Here is a 21,184-nt window from a genome sequence, read left to right on the forward strand (position 1 = left end):
AGCCTTTACACTTCATCTGAGCAATGGGCTGAGAATCAGGAGGCCCAAAGATTATTCCCAGCTCTGTCATGAGCAGGGATCCTGGTTTTCTCTGATTTAAAACAATCCCCAATTTTCAGTTAAGAAAAAGTAACCCCAAAGCAGGACTCATGGCAGAGGCGATATCTTTTATTAGACCAACTAGATTTTTGCAAAAAAGTTTCGCAAAAAATTTTTTTTAATTGCCATTAAAGCTTGCAGTTAAAGAATTTTTTTTTTGGCAAAAATCTAGCTGGTCTAAAAATTAGATCAACTAGAGTTTTGCAAAAAAAAAAATGTCTTTAATTGCAAGCTTTAATTGCAATTATAATTTTTTTTTTGCAAAAATCTAGTGGGTCTAATAAAAGATATCACCTCTACCGTGAGTCCTGATTGCTTTTTCCTCTAGACCAATACAGCTGCAACCTGGATATGTAACCCCAAATCCACACTTTCCCATGATTAAAATGAAACACCACTATCTATGGCTATCTATTAGTGGTGTTTCATTTTAATCATGGGAAAATGTGGATTTGGGGTTACTTTTTTTTAAGCCAAATGTTGGGGATTTTTTTAAAACTAGAGATCCCTGGTCATGAGGTTCTCCTGGGTCCTGAACCTTGCACTGTCCTGTTTACTAGTGTAAAGTGAAACACCAGCACATCAGGTACCTGGTAGCAACCTCTGCTAACTGAAGCACAGAAAGACTCATTTAGCCATTACTAGCGCCCTGTTTGTGGGCCGTACACAGGTATGCAGGGATGACACCTCCTGGCCTTTTCAGATGGCACTGATGAAGTGACAGGTCCTAGTCCCGTTCTCCTTGATCAGAAGAGGGTGGCTGGACCACACGGCCCTGGAGGTGGTGAATTGTGAAGTGGGACATCCTCAGAGGTGTGGCTGGGTGTGAAGGACCTTTCCGAAAAGGAGCCTCCTACCAGCCTCCTCACCCACAACTGTTAAGGTGTAGCTGTTTCATTCCTCAGGATCACCATGACATGCTGCTGGAGATTGAAAGGGACAAGGCCATCACAGACAAGGTCATCCTCATCCAGAAGGTGGTGCGTGGATTTAAAGACAGGTATGAGGCACAGGGGGAAAGCTCACTGAATACTGGAGGATGGGTCGGTGCGACTCCCGAGCACGGTGCCCTGCAGCCTACTGCCCCCTGATTCAACAATGTTCTCTTGTCCTCAGCTGCCATTCGCTTACTCTGCCCCGTAGCAGTGCACCTGGTCCATTGCTCTCTCCTTATCTGTGCAAGGTGAAGCACGTAGGTTAGAACAGGGATTGGCGCACAAGGAAATGTGGTGGCTGCGAGGACGCAATAATGCAGGTCAGATTTTGCTGCAGGATCACTGATTCTCAGGCTAAGCTGACCAGGTTGCTAAGAGGATGCCAGATTATTTATACTGTGGAGGTCTAGCCTGACCCTGACTGTGACATGATTTGCTGCATGATGTTAGGCAAATCCACCCTGTCCCGTGTGCAAAGCACTTCATGGAAAATGGAGACGGCCAGATCATCAGCTGGGAATAGGTTTGTGAGAGTTAAGGGAGCAAGACCAGCGAACACCCTCCTTTATTCTGGAGAGACTGCAGTGCAAGACTAGAAATAAGAGAGGTCCCAAATGGGGGCATAGGCGGGTTAACGCACAGGCCAGCTGTGCCCGGCCCCAAGGGTCCCTGCCAAACACAAGCCCCCAGATGCCTGGAGGGTAGGCAACTTGGTGCAGATGAAGCTAGCCTGGCAAGGGGGAAAGGCAGAAGAGGTGGTGTAAAGGGCATGGGTCCACGGAGTCACACAGCAGGTAAGGGGTCCTGAGGATCACTCACCTCCCATTGCACCATAATTGGATGGCTCTCCCTCTTGCCATCACTTGGTTTGGCTGAAGCACAGAGAAAAGGTAGAGGAACACGGTAATGGGCCTATAACCCCATCCTTCATCTGGCGAGGGAAAGGAAGGTGGGGAGAGGCATTGGCAAGGAGACAGCAGAGCTGAAGGGAGTGAAGGTTTGCCCAGCCTGAACTATCTAAAGAATGAGGCCAGCTCTCCTCACTCGCCAGAGGGGTACTTGCAGGGAGCAGGGCAGCACAGACAAGTGACTGAAATGCCTTTCCAGGTCCAATTTCCTGAAAGTGAGAAACTCGGCCCTGATGATTCAGAGGTACTGGCGGGGACACAACTGCCGGAAGAATTACGGAGCCGTAAGTGTGGCTGGCATTGCTGTGTGCCCTCTACTACCTTGATAATGCTATTCACTGCAGGCCCTCGCTGTTCACTTTTTCCCATGTCTGCTTGAATACCCCCCGGGGGAAAGGCCCAAGAGAAAAGAACTGGCCCGTGTGTGTCAAATGAAGGGAGGAACAGAGGAGCAGGTTATTCTCTTGCTGCTGCAGGCTCCAGCAAAGGGAACAGCCTCCTGTTTGGTCATCCTCCTCAAACCTGCCATGAGTTGGACCCACTTTAAACCAGATGGACACCTGGGGCCTCACAGGGTATGTTTCCACAGCGTCCCAAGTGCTGTCAGAAGGGAGTGTTCCTATCACACATCCTGCATGCATCATTAAACCTCAAAATGCAGCAGTGAAGTTGCTCCAGGGGTGCTCCCAGAAACTGTTCTGTCTCCAGCATGCCTAATGAGGCCACCGTATTGGCACCCCGGGAATGGTTTCATCACCATATTTTCAGACTTGGTGTGTGCAAGTGGGAGCAGATGTGTTAGCACTTGGGACATGGTGTAGGACATACCCAGAGACTTGCACTGTTCCTCATGGGGCTGCAGGCTCCAGGACAGAGACAGAGCTGGCAGAAGTGCAGCTCTCCTCTTGGAAGTGCACTTGATCTCAGTTTGGCCCTTCGGCTTTACAGCTGCAGCCACCACTGCCACCATCATGTGCGACCCTCTGCTTTCTTTAGCATCCCCAAGCCTAGCAGAGAACTGCACAGAGAGGACAGGATGGCACGTGGGAACACTGTGTGGGTCCCCCGACCCTGCAGGAGACCTTCACAGGCTGCTCCAAGGCATCAGGTCAACTGAGAGATGGCTGTTTTTATGCAGTATGATCCCGCAGGCAAAAGCTCAGCCTAAAAGCTGTCAATGATTGAGTCAATATAAGGGCTCCATGATGTGGAAGACACTGTGGGAGCAAGGACTGGGGAGGGACTCTGCTATAGGATGGACAGGAGGCAGCATGGAGATGCTGGGCCCCTCTCTGAATGGTCCTAGGGCTCTGTGCAGAGCCAACTTCTTGAGGGAAGGTGAATCTATGTATGAGAACTGTAGAAACCATTGGCCTGGGCTTGAAACCTCCTGAAGTCAATGGAAAAGCTTTCCTTTCTTTTGGTGGGCTTTGGATCCAGCCTCAAATCCTACAGCTCCCTTTTTTCCCCCTCTGCTACCTCCAGGAAGCTCCCAGCCCTGTATGGTTGTTGCTGATCTCAGGTTGTTTTTCTTTACAGCAGTGAGAAAAGTGCTTGGAGAAGGCAACCTGATTAGAGCAGGCAAGACCTATAATAGGCGCGGGGTCTTAACCTATTTCCCTTGCAGATGAAGATCGGGTTCCTAAGGCTTCAGGCCCTCTACCGTTCACGCAAGCTCCACAAGCAGTACCATATGGCTCGTAGGCGCATCATCGACTTCCAGGCACAATGCCGTGGTTACCTTGTGCGTAGGGCCTTCCGCCATCGGCTTTGGGCCGTCCTCACCGTCCAGGCCTATGCCAGGGGCATGATTGCCCGAAGGCTATATAAGCGCCTGAAGGGAGAAGTAAGTGCTGTTCAACAATGGCTGTTTGCTAGCACAGGGAATGGAAGAAGGCAGGTGGTTTTGTATTGCGGGCTCTTAAGGGGATAAAAAAAATGGCACCTGTGTTCATCAAAGCCAGTTTGCATTTCTTTCCCCAGTATCGCCGCCGCCTGGAAGCAGAGAAACTTCGGCTGGCAGAAGAGGAGCGTCTCCGAAAGGAGATGAGCGCCAAGAAAGCCAAAGAGGAAGCTGAAAAGAAGCACCAAGTACTTTATGACTCCTCTCTTTCCCAGTTTCTCTCTGTGTTTGAGGGCCTGATTCTACCCCTGCTGAAAGACTTGAGGGACAGAATAAAATAAATGTGGAGGCAGAATCCCAAACAACAGTGTAAGGCTTGGCCACATGGCTTGTATCACGTGTATTGAATCAGTAAAGTGCTTTAACTTGAACAAGCTGCCCCTGAATTTCCAAACTGCCACACCTGAATGCCATGGGTGTAATTATTGCACTGTTGCTATTATTATTATGGTAATTATAAAGGCCCCAGCTGAATTTGGGATACCATATGCTAGGTGAAGAACATACATAGACAGTAAGAGACAGACCCACTGCCTAGGCGGATATGCTCTGAGTGAGCATTAAAACAAGAGGAAGGAAGAAATATTGTTCCACCTGTATTGTATGAGTCACAGAGATGTAAGTGGTTCATCCCAGGTATCTGTCTAGCGCTTAATCATCCTGCCTTTCTAAAGCCAGGAGATCAAGCTTGAGTTCCAGCTTGTTGAAGAGAGCAATATATAGAGTCATCTTTGAACTGTTCTCCTCTAGGTGCGCCTTGCTCAGTTGGCCCGGGAAGATGCTGAGAGGGAGGTGAAGGAAAAGGAGGAAGCCCGCCGGAAGAAGGAATTCTTAGAAAAGATGGAGAAAGCCCGAAACGAGCCAGTGAACGACTCGGACATGGTGGACAAAATGTTTGGATTCCTCGGTACAACTACCTCTCTTCCAGGCCAGGAAGGACAGGCGCCCAATGGCTTTGAGGTACAGTGCAGGGGACATACAGCAATATATGGGGCTGCTGAGAAGTTAAACACATTAGCAACATATTCATAGTTTCGGACAGTTTGAGGTCTGTGGCTACTGAGGCCCATCCTCCCTTAGTTTAGCATGATCACTCTATGATGCCTAGTTTTTGGAAAGTTTGTATTAATTCTTCCATACTTGCCCCACCTACTGCTGCCTTTGGGACTCTGCCCAGCCCAGCAGTTATGCCTAGCACAATGAGGTATCAGCTGACCTTGCTTGGGACCAACCCCATTGAAACTAGTGACTTGCAAAGGGACTTGTGGGAATGAGGCAGTGCGTGGGGTGTCTGACCCAATGGTTCAAAATGAAGACTGGAACAGAGGAAAAGGCAAAGTGCAGGAGCCATAGTCAAGAACCAGGAGACAAGTGAGTATCAGGAATTAGGAGAAGCATTTGGAAAAAAAGTCGCAGATTTTAGTGTAGACCAGCCTACAGTCAGTGCCCCAAGTGGGCTTAAAGAGGGGCCTGCTGCCCCTTTTAGTCACTCAGGCTGTGTACAGGGGTAGCCATCCTGACATACTACAGCCAATGAGATCATGTGGAGTCCAGTGCCAGAGCTGTGTTCATTCCTTCATGCCCATTCTTCCCTTAGGGGCTGATATTAACCCATGAAATCAGTGGCAAAACTAGGAGCAAGGTCAAGCCCAGGAAGAAAGATTTTTTAAAACCACAAAGCCAAATGGAAGGTCCCTATTTTCTTCTCTGTCCAGGACCTCGAGCGTGTCCAGAAGGAGCTGGAGGAAGAAGATTTAGATGCAGCTTTGCCCCTCCCTGAGGAAGAGGAGGAAGACCTCTCAGAGTACAAGTTTGCCAAGTTTGCAGCCACGTACTTCCAGGGCACGACGACACACACCTACATCCGCCGGCCTCTCAAGCAGCCTCTTCTGTATCACGAGGACGAAGGAGACCAGTTGGTAAGAGAGGGAATAAAAACCAGATCTGCACATGAGAAATGGGGCTGCCTAGTTCAGGGGACTGGTATGAGACTAGTGAGCCCTTCCTATCTAGGACACCAGCTGGATTCTAGCCCAGTGGAGTGCACCAGTTTGAGTAGAGCTCAGTATTGAATAAAGTCCTTGTTCACCAATATATAGCATCAATTCATTCTGGGCTTCCACAGTCCTAGCAGTATGCCTCAGCCCTGAGATAGTGCCAGAGGGCAAAATATTGAGTCAATCTTCTTCCTTCATATCTGTACTGAAACTATCACCAAGAGCCTTTGTACATGCCACATTTTTTGTCCTTTCTTGTGCTGCAACTGCATGACTGTTTGCACGAGTGGGATTTCTGGTTGCTTTAAAAGTCCTTCTGGTGCATTAAACTAAAACTTCTCAGATGTAGTTTAGTTTGGCTTACTGGGAATCAAAGTGCTGCGTCCATGGATTTGTTGCATGCAAACACAAAGGCACTGAAAGATGTGTAATAAGCCTCTTTGTCCACCAGATGGCTGCAACTTTTTTGTAGTTCACCCCTTCGAATTGCTTTCGCTTTTGAATTGCTTATGTTTTTTTTTTTCTTGCGCAGTTTGCCAGCTCCTGGTGGCATGGGCACAGGGATAGAGCATGGAGTAGGGGGGCTCCAGGCTGGGGGGGGCTAGCGCTGGACCATCCCACTCTCCTGTGGCACCAGCCAGAGACTGGGCTTAATTTGTTCGAAAACCTAATGCATGCAAACACTGATGCAACGCTCCAAAACTTAATTAGTTTTAAAGCCTAGTGCGTGCAAACACCGACATGATGCTGCAAAATAAACAAGTTTAAATTTTATAAACCTATTTAATTTAATGAGGATTAAAACCCATGGTATGTAGAGGCACCTCAGAGGTCTCCAAAGGACTCACGTGACATGTCTGGTAAGAACAGGACAGATTCCTCTAGGGTGGACAAAAGTCTGTGCACCAGAACTGAGCCCAAACTCCTCAATGGTGCTGGATTTTGTAAATAGCTAGATCCAGCTTTCCTTCATGTTCTGCCAGCCTTTCATATATCTGGTGAATGACTGGACAAAAAAAATCTTAGCTGGTAGAAACCCCTTTGTGATACAGGTAAATCATTTCACCTCTTCATGTTTCACCTTTGACTTGGAGGAGTAGATTATTTAAAAGATTTTGGTCTGTCATGCACAATTTTAATTTTATTTTCATTTTGCTCATGTTTTGTTGTTTTGTCCCACATATTCAGCACTATCCTATACTAGATGCCTTCCAAATCACTTGACTGTTTATCATAGACTATAAACTCCTAACAGCTAGACGAGATCCTCCTTTTGCTCAAGTGGTACCTGCCTGTGCTGTTTGAGCAGACCTTCTAGGTATTATCTGTATGGTTGCAAAGTTTCTACTGGGTGATTTGTGTAGCAAACTGTCTAATCAACAGTTAACACAGATTCATTACAGTGGAATGCATAGAATTAACTGTCTAGGCCAAAAACTCAAGAAGTTAAACTTTTATTCCAAACAGGCAGCCCTCGCAGTGTGGATCACTATCCTTCGTTTCATGGGAGACCTTCCTGAGCCTAAGTACCACACAGCAATGAGTGATGGCAGTGAAAAGATCCCCGTGATGACCAAAATCTATGAGACTCTAGGGAAGAAGACCTATAAAAAAGAACTGCAGGCTCTACAGGGGGAAGGAGAGGTGAGAGATGCATATTGGTGAGAGAGGCTTTTTCTTTATTCTTTGTTAAGGCCAATTAAACGGCTGGTGGGACCTGGGGTTCATTCTCAATCTCACCTTCTCCCCAGAGGAGAGAATTCTGCGTGTCATTTAGTTTTGCTTCGTCCTGCTCTGGTGACGTTAGAGAAGGCAAGGCAAAGAAGTAGGCTTTAAACTTGGAGTAGAAGGTGGGGTGGTTTGTGATCGTATTGTGTAATGAACCCGCTATGAAGTCAGAAAAAAAATCTTTCGATGTTAAATAGGATTTCACCATTAGCTGCATTGCAGAACTGTGATAATCCATTGGGAGAATCTTGCTTTGACATCCTCAAAAACAAGACCTCAGGCAGGATAGGCCATTGCACTCTGGCAGTTCATATGCTTTTATCTTTGAGACTCTGTCTTACAGAAGACCCCATTAAACATTTTGTGCTCTGGCTTGCTGGCAGTGCATTATACTAAATGCTACTACTGTCCTTAGGAGGTGTTTCTGAATTATGCCATGAGCCGCATGAGAACAAACGTCTCTCTGTTTTTTGTAGATCTAAATCAGAGGTGGCCATCCCATAGCACACGTGCCAGAAGTGAGACAGGCAGCCTCTGTGTGTGTGTCCCTTGACAGACTGGGGAGGGTACAGGCAGAGCAGTGGCAGGTAGGGCAGAGAGCGGGAAGCAGAGCAGCAGATGGGGTAGGGGAATGGGATCAGAGTGGCACTTGGGGAGGGTGTGGGGCTTAATTTGTGGCGCGGATGCCAAAAATTTTGACCCTTCACTGATCTGAATATATGAAGCACATCGCTGGAGACACAATCTGAGAAATAATGATCCAGTGTAGTGGTTTTGTTAAAGTTTCTGATCAGGATAGTAAATCTCCAGTGCAGGTGAATTAAGTTAAAATATACATGAAGAAGCAGACTTTCTTCCCTGTAATTATCTATGATTAATTTTCTTGATGCACAAAAGAAAGGGTTTTGTCCATTGCCTGGTACCCATATAGCTCCTACAAAGAGAAGTAAAATTTAACAAGGTATTTTGCCATCGACCCTTAGGGCCAGATTCTGTTCCACCTATTAGACATTATATGGACTTGAGCACCTAAGTGTGAACTTGTTCCACCCTACTTGAGACCTGAAAAACAGCTAATGCAAAAAAGGGAATGGATGTTCCTCCTGCTCACTGCGTTTTGTGACTTGGTCTTCAGGCTTAGATGTTGGTGTCTAAATGTATTTTCAAGGGACTCAAGCAAGGTGGAATAGGATCACACTTAAGCACATAATAGGTGAAGTAGGACCAAGCCCAAACTGTTCTTTCAGACACTACCACTGTACTTTTGATTTGGCTGGGTGGTACAAATGTCTCCTCAATTAAATTGACAGCAGACAGGGGGATTTACAGAGGTAGCCATCTCCAAAACGACTACCACATTGTCTTACATACCTCATGCCCCCAAATAAGACATGCACCTTGTTTTTGGAGGGTGGGATGAAATAAAAATGATCTTTCCTTGAAAATACAGGTAAGTGTGGTATTTTAACAGGGGGAATACAGGCAGCTGCAGTAGTGGGTGCGGGCAGCAAAAACCTGTGACTGCTTTCTTAACCCCTAGCTGCAGGATGCAGTGCCCGCCAGCTTGGAAATGGAGCTGGGCAGTTTAGCTCCAGCAGGATCGAGCCCTCAGTTGATGCTACTAGCTGAGCTGAACTGCCTAGTCCCACTTCTTGAGCTGGCTAGGTCCTCAGCTGACCTGGCTGCACCACTGGCTGCTTTCCAAGTTCACTGGACAGTTCAGCTCGTACAGGAATGAGCCCTCTGCTCCCTGCATTTCCTCACTGAAGACACATAGTCCAATTTCCAGCAGCTATTTTTTGCAAGTCATGCAAGTAAATATAGTAAGCATTAGGGTTGCATCTGAGTCATGTCATTTGGCCCCATTTTCAAATTTTCCCCACATCCGGGTTGTTCCAGGACAGGGTCTTTTGATTTGGGCCCTTACAGAGAGAGACACCCCCTCCGAAACTCATAAAATCATAGATTCCCAGGACTGGAAAGGACCTCGAGAGCTATCTAGCCCCACCCTCTCATCAGATCCATGTTACCATGGTTCAGAGAGTGTGGATTTGGGGGGCTGGTTCTGGCCCATCGCTGCAATATCGACTTAGTGCTCTGAATGCCCCGACAATGATGCGATTTTGAAAAGCGATTGAGTCTGTATCACAGGAAACCTACTCACCAGAGCTATCCTTGACACCCAATTCCTCTTGCTTTCTCAGAGCATCGATGGACACAAGAAGAACAGCGTGAGGCACAAGCTGGTCTCCTTGACTCTCAAGAAGAAGTCCAAGCTGACTGAAGAGGTGAGAGCAAACGTGCTGCAGACAGAAAGCACAAACAGTATTGGATGCTCTCCAGGGCGCACTGACTCTCTTCTGCTTCTCTCTAGACAAAATGCAGCCAGACCTCCTCTTGGTTTGGTGCTACCTGTATCTCCAGGTGCCTGAAAGATTTAAGGAGAGTTTAAGGGGAAAGGTTGGCTCCGTGTGTCTCTGAGTCATTCATGCCTTCCTTCCCGCAGTTCCCTTTGTGTGGAGCAGCTTCCACTCTCCATCCATCGAGCACCCCTCTCACATCCCTTCATCTGCATGGCCTTCTAGCTAGAGAGGCCTCCTGCCATGCTGTTTTGGCCTCTGTTGCCTGTGCTTAATAATTTTGCCTTCCCTTCCAGCTTAGAAGGCCATGGTGGGCTTTCCAAAATCACTCAGCATTGGGCTATCTCTGCTCCCCTGTCCATGTGAGCAGTTAGATCAGTGCTCTGTGCTTTTCAAAATCCTTCCCGTACGCTCTTTAAGGTAGAGAACCTGTCGCCTCACCCCCTGGTCCCATCCTCCTTTTTTATCCCCCATGCACTCACAGAGCAAATGGATATCGATTATCACCACCACAAACATGCTTGTGTGCTTCCAGACACATTGTTGTCTTTGTTTGTTTTATACTGTTGTGTTTTTTTTAATAATATACATGGAGTAGAAAAGAGTTGAAAGGCCAGAGCCTCCTCTGACAAACTGATTTAGCCTTAGGTGACTTCCAGTGAGAGCTATAACAGCTGGTCTAGAGCTTTGTCCTAAGCACGCTGGGCACGTCTACACAAGACGTATAGCTCATCACTTTGGTGACGTAGCATAGGTAGGCATGTACCGTGACGCTAATGCTACTACATAGTAGGGTTAGAAATGCCCCGCGTGCCACCAAGACTGCGCAGTATTGGCAATTATTATTGGTAATGCCCAGAAATAAGATTAATAACAGTGGTTACTATGCAGTCAAGCACACATGTAGGTGCACCCACTGTTGTGGAAAAATATGGGCAAAATTAAAGCCGATACATTAGTGAAGATATGGTAGGTAGACTAAGTAGGCAAACCCAGTGTGTCTTCAGCAGTAGTAAGCTAAGGCCAAACCTCTGCTAGATCAAAGACAGCAAATTTGTAAACCCATTCAGGCTTTCTGAGAACTGTCCCAGCTAGATCTGGGTGGGGAAGAGGTGGAGGAGGTGAGAGCCGCAGCAACCAGTTGTACACAACAAGAACAATGTCTCTGGTTGACAGGTTACCAAGAGACTTCACGATGGTGAGTCCACTCTCCAAGGCAACAGCATGCTCGAAGACCGGCCTACCTCCAACTTGGAGAAGCTCCATTTCATTATTGGTAATGGCATCCTCAGGCCAGGATTAAGGTTAGATATCAGTACAGAACGATGAACCTCCTGCTCAGCTTTGTTGCTAATCTCTGTAGTCCAGCAGAACTGTTACGTTGCCCTTTCAACTGCTTTGTATGACCAGCGCCTATATAGCATTATCTTCTTAGATATTCATTTCAGGCTTGATCCAAAGACCTCTTACATCAGTGAAAAAGCCAGGATTAGGGCTGTCAAATTCTGAGGGCTTTGGATCCAGCCTTCAACCCCATTTACTGTCATTCTTTCTTTCCGTTGCTTATTTTTATTCAAGCCATTACCCCATTATTTGCTGTGCCTCCTTTCATGAGAAGGATACATTTTATTTCTTGTGTGCTAAAAAACAATAGTCAAAGGGAACTATAAGGATTGTTAAGTTGAGCAGTCACAAGGTAAGAAAGGCCAGCGATGGTTGTCTGAGCATCCTTATGTCAGCACCCTGCTAGATATGCTTTTTGAGGGTCATTATGGCATGCTGTCTTTAAAGTGGGACCCTATTCAACACACACAATGATGGGCGTTCCCTCGAGGAACGCCTGTTCCCTTTTTTGTATAGCCTCATTGTTCACAGCATGACCCCATGCCTCATCTACTGAACCTTATTCATCTCTGCTCTGAAGGCAAGAATTATTCTTTTCCTCAAGGCCTTCTATATGAGGCTTATCAGTGTATTATCTGAATGCATCTTCACTCAGAGTAGAGTGTATCATGACCTGCATAGGGAACTGAGACAAAGAGAGATCAAGGTCAAAATTGTAGACTAATTTTGGATTCCCAAATGCAGATGTTTAAGACTTGATTTTGCGGAGTAGTCAACGTCACATGCACGTTTACACATTTAGAGCACAGCTCCCATTGACCTCCGTTGCACTTGTGAGTTCTCAGCACTTCTGCAAAGTCAGCTCTGGGTGCCAGAGGTGATTGACCGTGGCCAGAGGTAAAATTAGCTCTTTATGCACCTGCATTTAGATACTGTAACACCTCAGGTTACCTGCCTGGGGGAGGAGGGGGAACAGCTCAGTCTGATCAGGTTAGGTACCTCAGACCCCTCTACAGACAATGGAGAAACTTCAGAGGTGCTTAAGAGTCATTTAGGATTAGGCATCTCAGTGCTCCATATAGAGAAAGGGGAGCAACAGTGCTGGGCCTGGGATTTATTTGTGATTTCTGCCACAGGGATGAAATCTACTGTCAAATCTGCAAGCAGCTGACCCAGAATCCTTCCAAAAGCAGCCATGCCAGAGGCTGGATCCTCATGTCCTTGTGTGTGGGCTGCTTCGCTCCCTCTGAAAAGTTTGTGAAGGTAAAGCATCACTTTTATGACACAACTTTTTAATCACTTCCTGTTCCAAGTCCGGGAACAACAGTTCTCTTTGGTTTCATAGCAGAAGGAATCCAGATCTTTAATTTGTGTCAGAACAAATTGTTCCAAACCAGGTTCTGATCTTAAAGGAAAATTCAACTGTATCAATGTATAATAAAGAATATACAATAATATATAATATACAATATCATATATATCGTATTATACTGTATATAATATATAAAGTCTACAGACTATGCTGTAATGTAAGGCTAACTGAGGTTAAAATTAAGCATTTACTTTACTGAACTGGAGACCAAAAACTAACCTTCTAACCAAGTCATCTAATTACCAGTATGAAAAATAAGTGATTCGGAAATACACACATACCCGCCTAAAGATTTGGTCATCCAGAAAGTCAGTTAATTGAAATGTTCATGTTAACAATACTCTCCCCCTGTAGTTGAGTTTTGCTTTTTGGTGAGACAATATAGGAAGTTTGCAAAAAGTTTACATTTATTTGCGTGTGCATATCTATGTGTCCACAAAGACGTGTATAAACCCACAGTAACTTAAAGGTCTTACGTTCACTCCAGATCTGTAAGTCTGTCTGTTGCTTTATGAATGCCAGTATTTACCGCCGTGCATATTACACTGAGAGCGCCTGCTCCCTTATGTATCTGTAGGGTAGCCTCTGCTCTTTGTCCACATTCACGTGTTTAAATGAACCATTTTGTTTTAAGCCATGCTGGGCAGCAAACCCCACAGAAGTGCCTGGGAGCTCCAAAATCAAGCCACTTCTTTAGTTCTCCTTTTTCTTTTCCTTAAATCTTGGCCGAAACCCATAGTTACACCTTTGATTTCCAAAGGTCCTAAATATCTACAATCCTTTTTCTTCAACAGGACAGCTCAAGTACTTAAAGTCAAGCCTCTCGTTGGATGCTTGGCTAGATCAGGACTCGGCCCCTTGAAGGTTTGAGCTTGCAGTCTTTGCTCAAGCTAAACCCCCATTTCCCCCTGCTACAGTCTTTGCCCCTGTGGCCTGATCCACGCACCAGCAAAGTTCAAGCCTTTCTCTTGACTTTGGTGGATTTCGAATGAGGCTGTTGGCTCTGAGTGCTCAAATGAGGAGCTGACTACAGAAATAGCCATCCTTTTACCATCCACAAGCCCTTTCCGGGGGAAATCTGATAAGGCAGATAAATCATCAGTGAAAGAGCAGAAAATCAAACTACGTCTGGAAACAAGGTCTGAGAAAGCATGTCAGGAGATGGCTTGTGCTTAAATATTTAATAGAGATAGGCTTCTTTTAGGAAAGGACAGCATTTCTCAAAATTAATTCATCAAGACCTGAAAATTCATCTTGTGGCTGAAACCCTGGCTCCATTTCATCAGGGGCAAAACTCTGGATATTAGCAAAGCCAGGATTCTGCACTTTCTGATCTGGGCTGGGGGGCAACCCTGTTGCAGTCTGCATTGTTAGGGACCCATGTGGAGGTTGTTCTTTAACGCCTTGATTCTGGAAAGAAGCAACTCACTGGACCTGCACGGAGCTCCCCACAAGCCTCTGCAGGAACCGGAATGGATGCAGGGGCCGAGTCAGGGCTTAAAATATTAACAGTTCTGAAAACCAGCATATTATCACGGAAATGTTGGCTTCATCAAATTGCAGCAGAACCCATGGAGCTGAGGGCTGTCAACTGTCATTTCTCTGTCTTCCTTTCTCCTTTTTTTCCATTGCAAAAACATTCAAAGCTTTTACTATTATTAGCTTAGGCTCTTGTGAAAGCTTCGGTTTTGCAAGTGAATTACTCAGATTTATTTGAGAGTTAGAAAAATTCTTTCTTATCCCCACACTTCGTATAGCAGTTCTGAAGCCACTTGTGTGTGTTTGTGGATTTTATAGGTGGTGCCAACATCAGGCTGATAACAGAAACTCAGCAGCACCCTTCTATCTAATCTCGCTGTCAACCTAAGTTACTTAGAGAGCATCCCCATGTTCTGATTCATAGAGCTGTCTGTCTGTCAAAGTTATATCTGTAGGCCATCTCTAGGAGGTACGATTTATAGACCTGTCCATTTTTCTATCTAAGTTATTTATGGGACATCTGTATGACATGCTTTCTATTTACATTTTTATAAAAACTTATCAATTGAAGTGATTTCTAGAGTGTTTTTCTGTCTGAATTAATCCATCATATTAGGAAGCCTTAATTGTCTCTACAGTAATATGGTTGCAGATGTTTAGAGCCCAGAATTGGATCTTTTTATGATGCATTTTTAAATCTAACCAGATAACTATGTATTTAATTTCTTACTAAGACATCTGTCACCTTGGTAGCTGAGCAGTGTGTGTGTGTGTGTGTGTGTGTGTGTGGATATTGACTATTGTGTGTGCGTGTGCACATGTGTATGGATATTGAGTATTATGTGTGTGTGTGCATGCGTATGTGGATATTGAGTGGTGGGTGTGTGTGCATGTGTGTGAATATTGAGGATTGTGTGTGTGCACACACGTGCATGTGGATATTGAGTAGTGTGTGTGTGTGCACATGCATGTGTGTGTGGATATTAAGTATTGTGCGTGCATGTGTGTGAATCTTGAAGATTGTGTGTGCACATGTGTGGATACTGAGTATTGTGTGTGTGTGTTTGTATGCACACGTATGTGTGGATATTGAGTACTGTGTGTGCGCGCATGTGTGTGAATATTAAGTACTATGTGTGTGTGAGCGCACACGTGTGTGGGTCTTGAGTAGTGTGTGTGTGTTTGTGCGCGCGCGCATGTGGACACTGAGTACAGTGTGTGCATATGTGTGTGAATATTGAGGGGTGTGTATGTGCACACACGTACGTGTGGATAGTGATTATTCTGTGTGTGGGTGTGTGCAGGTGTGTATTTGGTCACATTCACTGCCCATTACATACAGTCCATTTCATTCAGCCCCAATTTTCTGGCCTATGCACAACACAGGTTTGAAAGGAGAGCCTTTAAAATGTGACGCTGACTTATTTTCAAGCTAACTGCGGGCCCTGCCGTCTAAACAATCCATCCCCTGTCACTACAGTATTTAAGGAACTTCATCAATGGAGGGCCTCCTGGTTACGCTCCGTATTGCGAAGAGAGACTGAGGAGGACGTTTGTAAACGGGACGAGGACGCAACCTCCCAGCTGGTTGGAGTTGCAGGTACAGTTTGCTGAATTGCCCGCCTCTTCTCCCCTACACCCAACAGGCCGGTCAGAAGGGTTTCATGGAAAAAATATTTTGACAAAAAAATGTGATTTTAGCAAACCGGAAACGCACACAAGAAAACAGCAGTTTCTGTCTGACTTTGTTTAAGGTTTTTGGTGGGAATATTTTTTCTGCTTCTCACAACAAAAAAGGGGGTGTTGGCAATGCTTTTAGTGTTTGCTTTTTGTGCTTTTGACATGAACCTGAGCCCTTTTCCAGAAATCCTATTTTTTTTAAACTGCTCAGAGGTGAATGAAATGCATTTCCCTGTCACTTCTAATAGTAAATGCACTTGTATTTGCAACAATCTCACCATGCCCCAAGCAGAGAGTTGTGGCTCAGGCTCTCTGAGGATTAGCAGCTCAGAGGCAGAAACCAGAGGTGTAACCTTGGGTGGCACGGGCTGGGGGTGGAAGTGAGTGTTTGCTTCCTGGTGCCAAAGTTATAGCAGTGCTGTGTGCTGCTACCACTTCAGTGCAAGCTTCCCGAACAGGGGCTGCTGCATCAGCAGCATTGGTTACCTGGGGAGTTGTATCTTGGGCCATGTGTAGACAAAACAAGGGGCATGTGTGCACTTTAAAGCGGGTTAAATGCTTCTGCAGCTGCAGTGCCCCCCCAGGACTGCCCCACCGCAGCTCAGGGACTGCTCTGCCCACTGGCAGCCTGCCCTCCCCTTCCCTCCCCTCTGCCGGAGAGGCAGGTAAGTTTGAGTGTGTGCAAGACACGGGTGTTTAAAGGGCCCTAAATTGAAACCGTGTTTTTAAAAACCCACCACTTCAATTTAGGGCCCACATTTTGTCTACACGTGCCCTTGCTTCTCCCTCTAAATCAGTGCCTGGAGCTGGTGCCCTGCTTGCCTCACCCCCCACCTCCAGCCCACCCCGGCCCAGAATTACACCACTGGCAGAAGCATTTCTTCCTCACATACGACTGAACAGTGTCCTTTCAGATGTTCCCCCGCGTCTGTCTGTGATGGTTATCTCACCTCCTTTATTTTTTCTGGTAGAGGATTTACAGAAGTTTCCTCTCTAGTTTTAACCCGCTCCAACTCTTATTTCAATAATGTGCATGTCTCAAGGGCTTGATCCAATAACTCGTGAAAAGCCTGCAAAATTCTGACTTTCAACTCTAGAAATAAAATTTTTAAAAAACTGGGAGTTGCAGGTACTGATCCCTCCCCAGATGCTGCCTCTACATTATGCTGTGGAGAAATACATAGCAGAATCATTACAAATGCAGCCATGGGTGGTAGTAGAGGAAACAGAAAGGAGGTTAAACTTGCCTTGGGGCACATAGCCTGGACCTAGTTCAACTTAAGATGCCTTAAAGAGTTTGACTTCAATGTGCTAGGCCACCAAGTCCAAGAAGCCCATCATGCTGCCCGTTACGTTTATGGATGGGACGACGAAGACACTGCTAACTGACTCAGCGACAACAGCGAAAGAGCTTTGTAATTCCCTGGCCGACAAGATCAGCCTGAAGGACCGGTTTGGGTTTTCACTTTACATTGCGCTATTCGACAAGGTACCCACTTGGACCCCCAACAAGCCTTTAAAAGACAGGGAGGGTGGCTCTCCTTCTTAGTCAGTCCGCATCTTCGGGATGACAGTACTTTCTTGTGACTGCAGCAGGGATCCAAACCCTAGGTCAGCAATGGGTATTGGGCAGGGGACTGGACTAAATGACCTCCTGAGGGCCCTTCCTGCCCTATTTTTCTATTATTCTATATCTACACCGCCAAAAAAAAAGGTGTATTCTTGAGTGAGCTGGCCTGAGTTAGCTAACCCAAGTTAAAATAAAACTGAAAAGGAGACAACTTGGGTTTGAATAATAAAAATGAATAATGGGTCCTGCCACCTTGCTGCTTGCTGCCTTTGTGCAATATAACCTGTCCCCATTTGTTCACTTGTTTCCCCCTTTCACAGGGGGCATCAACACTGGTGCTAAAACTGCAGTGCTTCACAGTGCCTACAATGCACCTTTTCTGTCCCCACCTCCTGCCCTGGCCAGGTCTCTTCCCTGGGGAGTGGCAACGACCACGTGATGGATGCCGTCTCTCAGTGTGAGCAATACGCCAAGGAGCAAGGGGCTCAGGAGCGCAACGCACCTTGGAGGCTCTTCTTCAGGAAGGAAATTTTCACCCCTTGGCACAACCCAAATGAAGACAACGTGGCCACGAACCTCATTTACCAGCAGGTCGTGCGGGGGGTGAAGTTTGGGGAATACCGTTGTGACAAGGTGAGTCTGCAGCAGTGGCAGTCCATGCCTGGGAGAAGCAAGCACGTGCATGCTCTGTTTTCTTTGTGTGGGCAGATAGTGTGGATGATGCCTTTGCTGTCCATCTGGCGGGTTGGGTCACTGGGACACACCACTGGGACTTTCCTACATTCAGAAGCCAAATTCCTACATTAAAAGCCCAAACTAAGTTCTCTCTTCCTTGATATTAAATTAATCCACTTGCTTAATTCAAGATCTCTCTCCTGGTTTCTCCCCTCCTCCTTCTTCTTGCCTGTGCTCCTCCTCATGTGATTTCTCCTGTGTGCCTATAAAATGCGCCATCATCAGTGTATCCAGGGCACCCTCCTGTTTCTCTGCAACATTGACTCTGCATCTCAACCTGTCCTTTGCTCTTTGCCTGTACGCCTTGCGCCCAGTCTCCCTCTGACCTGATTTGAAATATGGGTGGTGTGAAAGGCACAGTACAAAATGATATTGTGTGTATCTGTTCTTCAGCAGTCAGCCTTCTTGATGAAGAAAGGTTATTATGTTGCACAGGCAAAGGATATAATGAGACATAGTCCATGTATACCGTATTTGTTCTCATACCACATACACCGTTTCCCTTCCAAATCAGCCCACCCAAACTGGGGTGTGCGTCTTAAGTAGGGAAGCTGATATTCTTTGCTGCAGTAGAAACAGGACAGAGCAGAGCAAGCAGATGCTGTGACTCGTGGCCACCGAGGTGGCTGCCACTTCTCCCTGGGGCAGAGCCCAATGTTAACCCTCTCACAGCTGCTGGTGAGGCAGTAGCTTTTGGCTGAAGAGCCACTGAGATGGCTGAGGGCAAGGGACCTAATGCATGCAGACTATGATATTATGATGAGGCTTGTGGTGTGGAAACATTTTATTATTTATAAGAACTTTATTATTTATATAACTGTTTACAGGAATACAGTAGCAGATTTGCTTCTGCCCTTACAAGAGTCTGGGCCTAGGCTTGCTGCCGTTTTCTTCTACATTCTGCTTTCTAAAAACAAGGGCTTTATCTTATTTGCGGGAGTGTGGTATGCAAGAAGATACAGTACCCACTACGCCTCATTTGTGCTAGCAAAGTTATCCATTACAGACTGAAGGTGTCAGACAACTCAAGTACAAGTATAGATGAGGACAGATGTGTTCAGTATTTGAGCCTACTTAAGTTTTTTAACTACCATCTTTCACGCTGAGGTGAACATGCTTTCTACTATGTAGGGACAAATACCATTCCACCTATTGGACATCTGAGTGGACTTAGCCACCCAAGTATGATTCTTTTCTCCCCTTTTGCATTAATTCCTCTATTTTTGTAACCCTACATCATCTAACATTTGAGACACAAAAAAAACAATGAAGTAGAGTGTGAGCAGGTTGTATTCTCTCCTTGGGACCATGCTGCATTATTCATGCTGCAGTGTATCGCCCACGCTTGCCTGCCATGACTTGATGGAAATTATGTCCGGGAGGATGGACATTCTGGCTTGCACGTCTGTCTGATCCCATCATGGATCTTCTGCAGGGCTTCAACCTCCCATATACCCTGGCCCTTTCCTCTCAGGTGGATGGTCACTGTTCTCCATGGATGGTGAGCAGAGACTATCCGGGCCTCTCTCTCTCTATGTCCGATCTTCAGCTTGCAGTAGCTCGTTCTGGTTCCTCCTCAGCCTCGTCACTCTATGAATACTCTCTTCAAATCAAAGAAGCATTATCTCTCTGGGATCCCTTGGGGTTTTCCCTTGTAGGTCTTGAGGCCTCTGCCTCTGACCTCTTCAGTTATCCTCTTTGGGGCTTGTTAGGCATCTTCCCGCCTTTTAGCTTTAAATCAAATCGTTGGGCAAAGGGTTCTTCCCCTCCCTCTTTCTTAGTGCAGAGGGATTTAAATCAAAGATGGGGACCCTAGCCAGGTCCTCTCTCACTCTGTTCTTTTATAACTCAAAATTAACCAGTACCTCCCTTGGGGCTCTTCTCCCCACTTCTGGGTCTGTGCTGCCAGCATGCGCCTGCTCGGTTCTTCGCTCACCAACAGGACGCATATACTCTGTTTCTTTATGCTGGCGGCTTTAGGATCACCTCTGTCCCTGCTTGCCTCCACAAACTAATCTGCTCTCTTTTTCTCCCATGCCCTACTGCCTCAATGGGCTGGCCCAAACACTTTTCATGGGCATCATTCCCCTGGATTACCAGCTCGGGCTTCTGCAAGTACAGGATCTCCATCCTTCCCCTTTCTCCCTGTTTATTTATCTCTTGGGGGCAGAAAGATCAATCTGTCCTCAGGGCTTGCCCCAATCTCCACAGCTGCTGGGGGTCCGGTGTGCTGGGCTGCTTTTTCAGGGTTCCTCCCCCTCCCTGCTGCCTCTGGTCAGGTTTTTTCCCTGGGGATGCTGAACATCAGACTTCCCTCGGTGTCCTCCCTTTAAACTGCCCACTGCCAGCCACGGGCCAACAAGAGCCAGTTCCCCAAAGCGTGGGTTCTCATGCTCCTCGATTGCCAGCAGCTGTGCTCCCCCAGCTGCCTGTGCCACGCTACATGTCTGGACTCAGACAGGTGAGTTCCCCCCACCCGCTGGGCTGTTTCAGCGGAGTGTAGCAGGGGCCAGGACCATGTCCCTGCCACAAGAAGGAAGACCCACGCACTTTTTGCATGAGCCATTTTTCAGGGGTGTGAGGAAGGTAGAATATGAATTGCACTTAGGCATCCAAGTCTACTCACATGCCTAATAGGTGGAACACAATCTGGCCTGTGGTTTTTAGCATTGGTTCAAATGCAAAAAGTTGCTAACACCAGTTCTCAGCTACAGGTCGTTCCTCTGGGTTTAGACAAGGCTGTGAGGTCAAGGCATGTGAGATGTTATCCACATTCACATGCATGTTATCCACATTCATATGCTCAGCAACGGGTGCTAAAACTGGTTAATCAAAAGGAGGTGATACAGTCAGGAGAGGTAAGGTGCTAACACCTCTTGGTAAGACTCATAAGAGAGTTTTTGGAAACTCTCCCATTATCCATCAACTGCAAGTCATTTGCATCTCAAGCAGGTCCAAGGAGGTGATCCTCCCCCTCTATGTGGCACTGGTCAGGCCGCAGCTGGAGTACTGCGTCCAGTTCTGGGTGCCGCACTTCAGGAGGGATGTGGACAGCATCGAGAGGGTCCAGAGGA

At 46.5% G+C, this 21,184-nt stretch overlaps 1 protein-coding gene across 4 annotated transcripts in view; it reads left to right on the forward strand.

Moving 5' to 3' along the window:
• The window catches only part of MYO7A (myosin VIIA), a 217,500-nt gene that overhangs the window by 162,790 nt on the left and 33,526 nt on the right, over positions 1-21,184 (forward strand). For all 4 annotated transcript variants that reach the window (XM_019524863.1, XM_019524860.1, XM_019524859.1 and 1 more), the window contains 13 exons: positions 1,005-1,099; positions 2,142-2,226; positions 3,570-3,788; positions 3,926-4,033; positions 4,596-4,805; positions 5,561-5,764; positions 7,310-7,486; positions 9,775-9,858; positions 11,107-11,234; positions 12,411-12,537; positions 15,606-15,725; positions 17,121-17,294; positions 17,781-18,008. In XM_019524863.1, the coding sequence (XP_019380408.1) occupies positions 1,005-1,099; positions 2,142-2,226; positions 3,570-3,788; positions 3,926-4,033; positions 4,596-4,805; positions 5,561-5,764; positions 7,310-7,486; positions 9,775-9,858; positions 11,107-11,234; positions 12,411-12,537; positions 15,606-15,725; positions 17,121-17,294; positions 17,781-18,008 (1,959 nt within the window). The remainder of the gene's footprint in view (positions 1-1,004; positions 1,100-2,141; positions 2,227-3,569; positions 3,789-3,925; positions 4,034-4,595; positions 4,806-5,560; positions 5,765-7,309; positions 7,487-9,774; positions 9,859-11,106; positions 11,235-12,410; positions 12,538-15,605; positions 15,726-17,120; positions 17,295-17,780; positions 18,009-21,184) is intronic.

Source organism: Gavialis gangeticus, unplaced genomic scaffold (assembly GCF_001723915.1).
Source record: "Gavialis gangeticus isolate Ggan-Ray unplaced genomic scaffold, GavGan_comp1, whole genome shotgun sequence".
NCBI classification, from domain to species: Eukaryota; Metazoa; Chordata; order Crocodylia; family Gavialidae; genus Gavialis; species Gavialis gangeticus.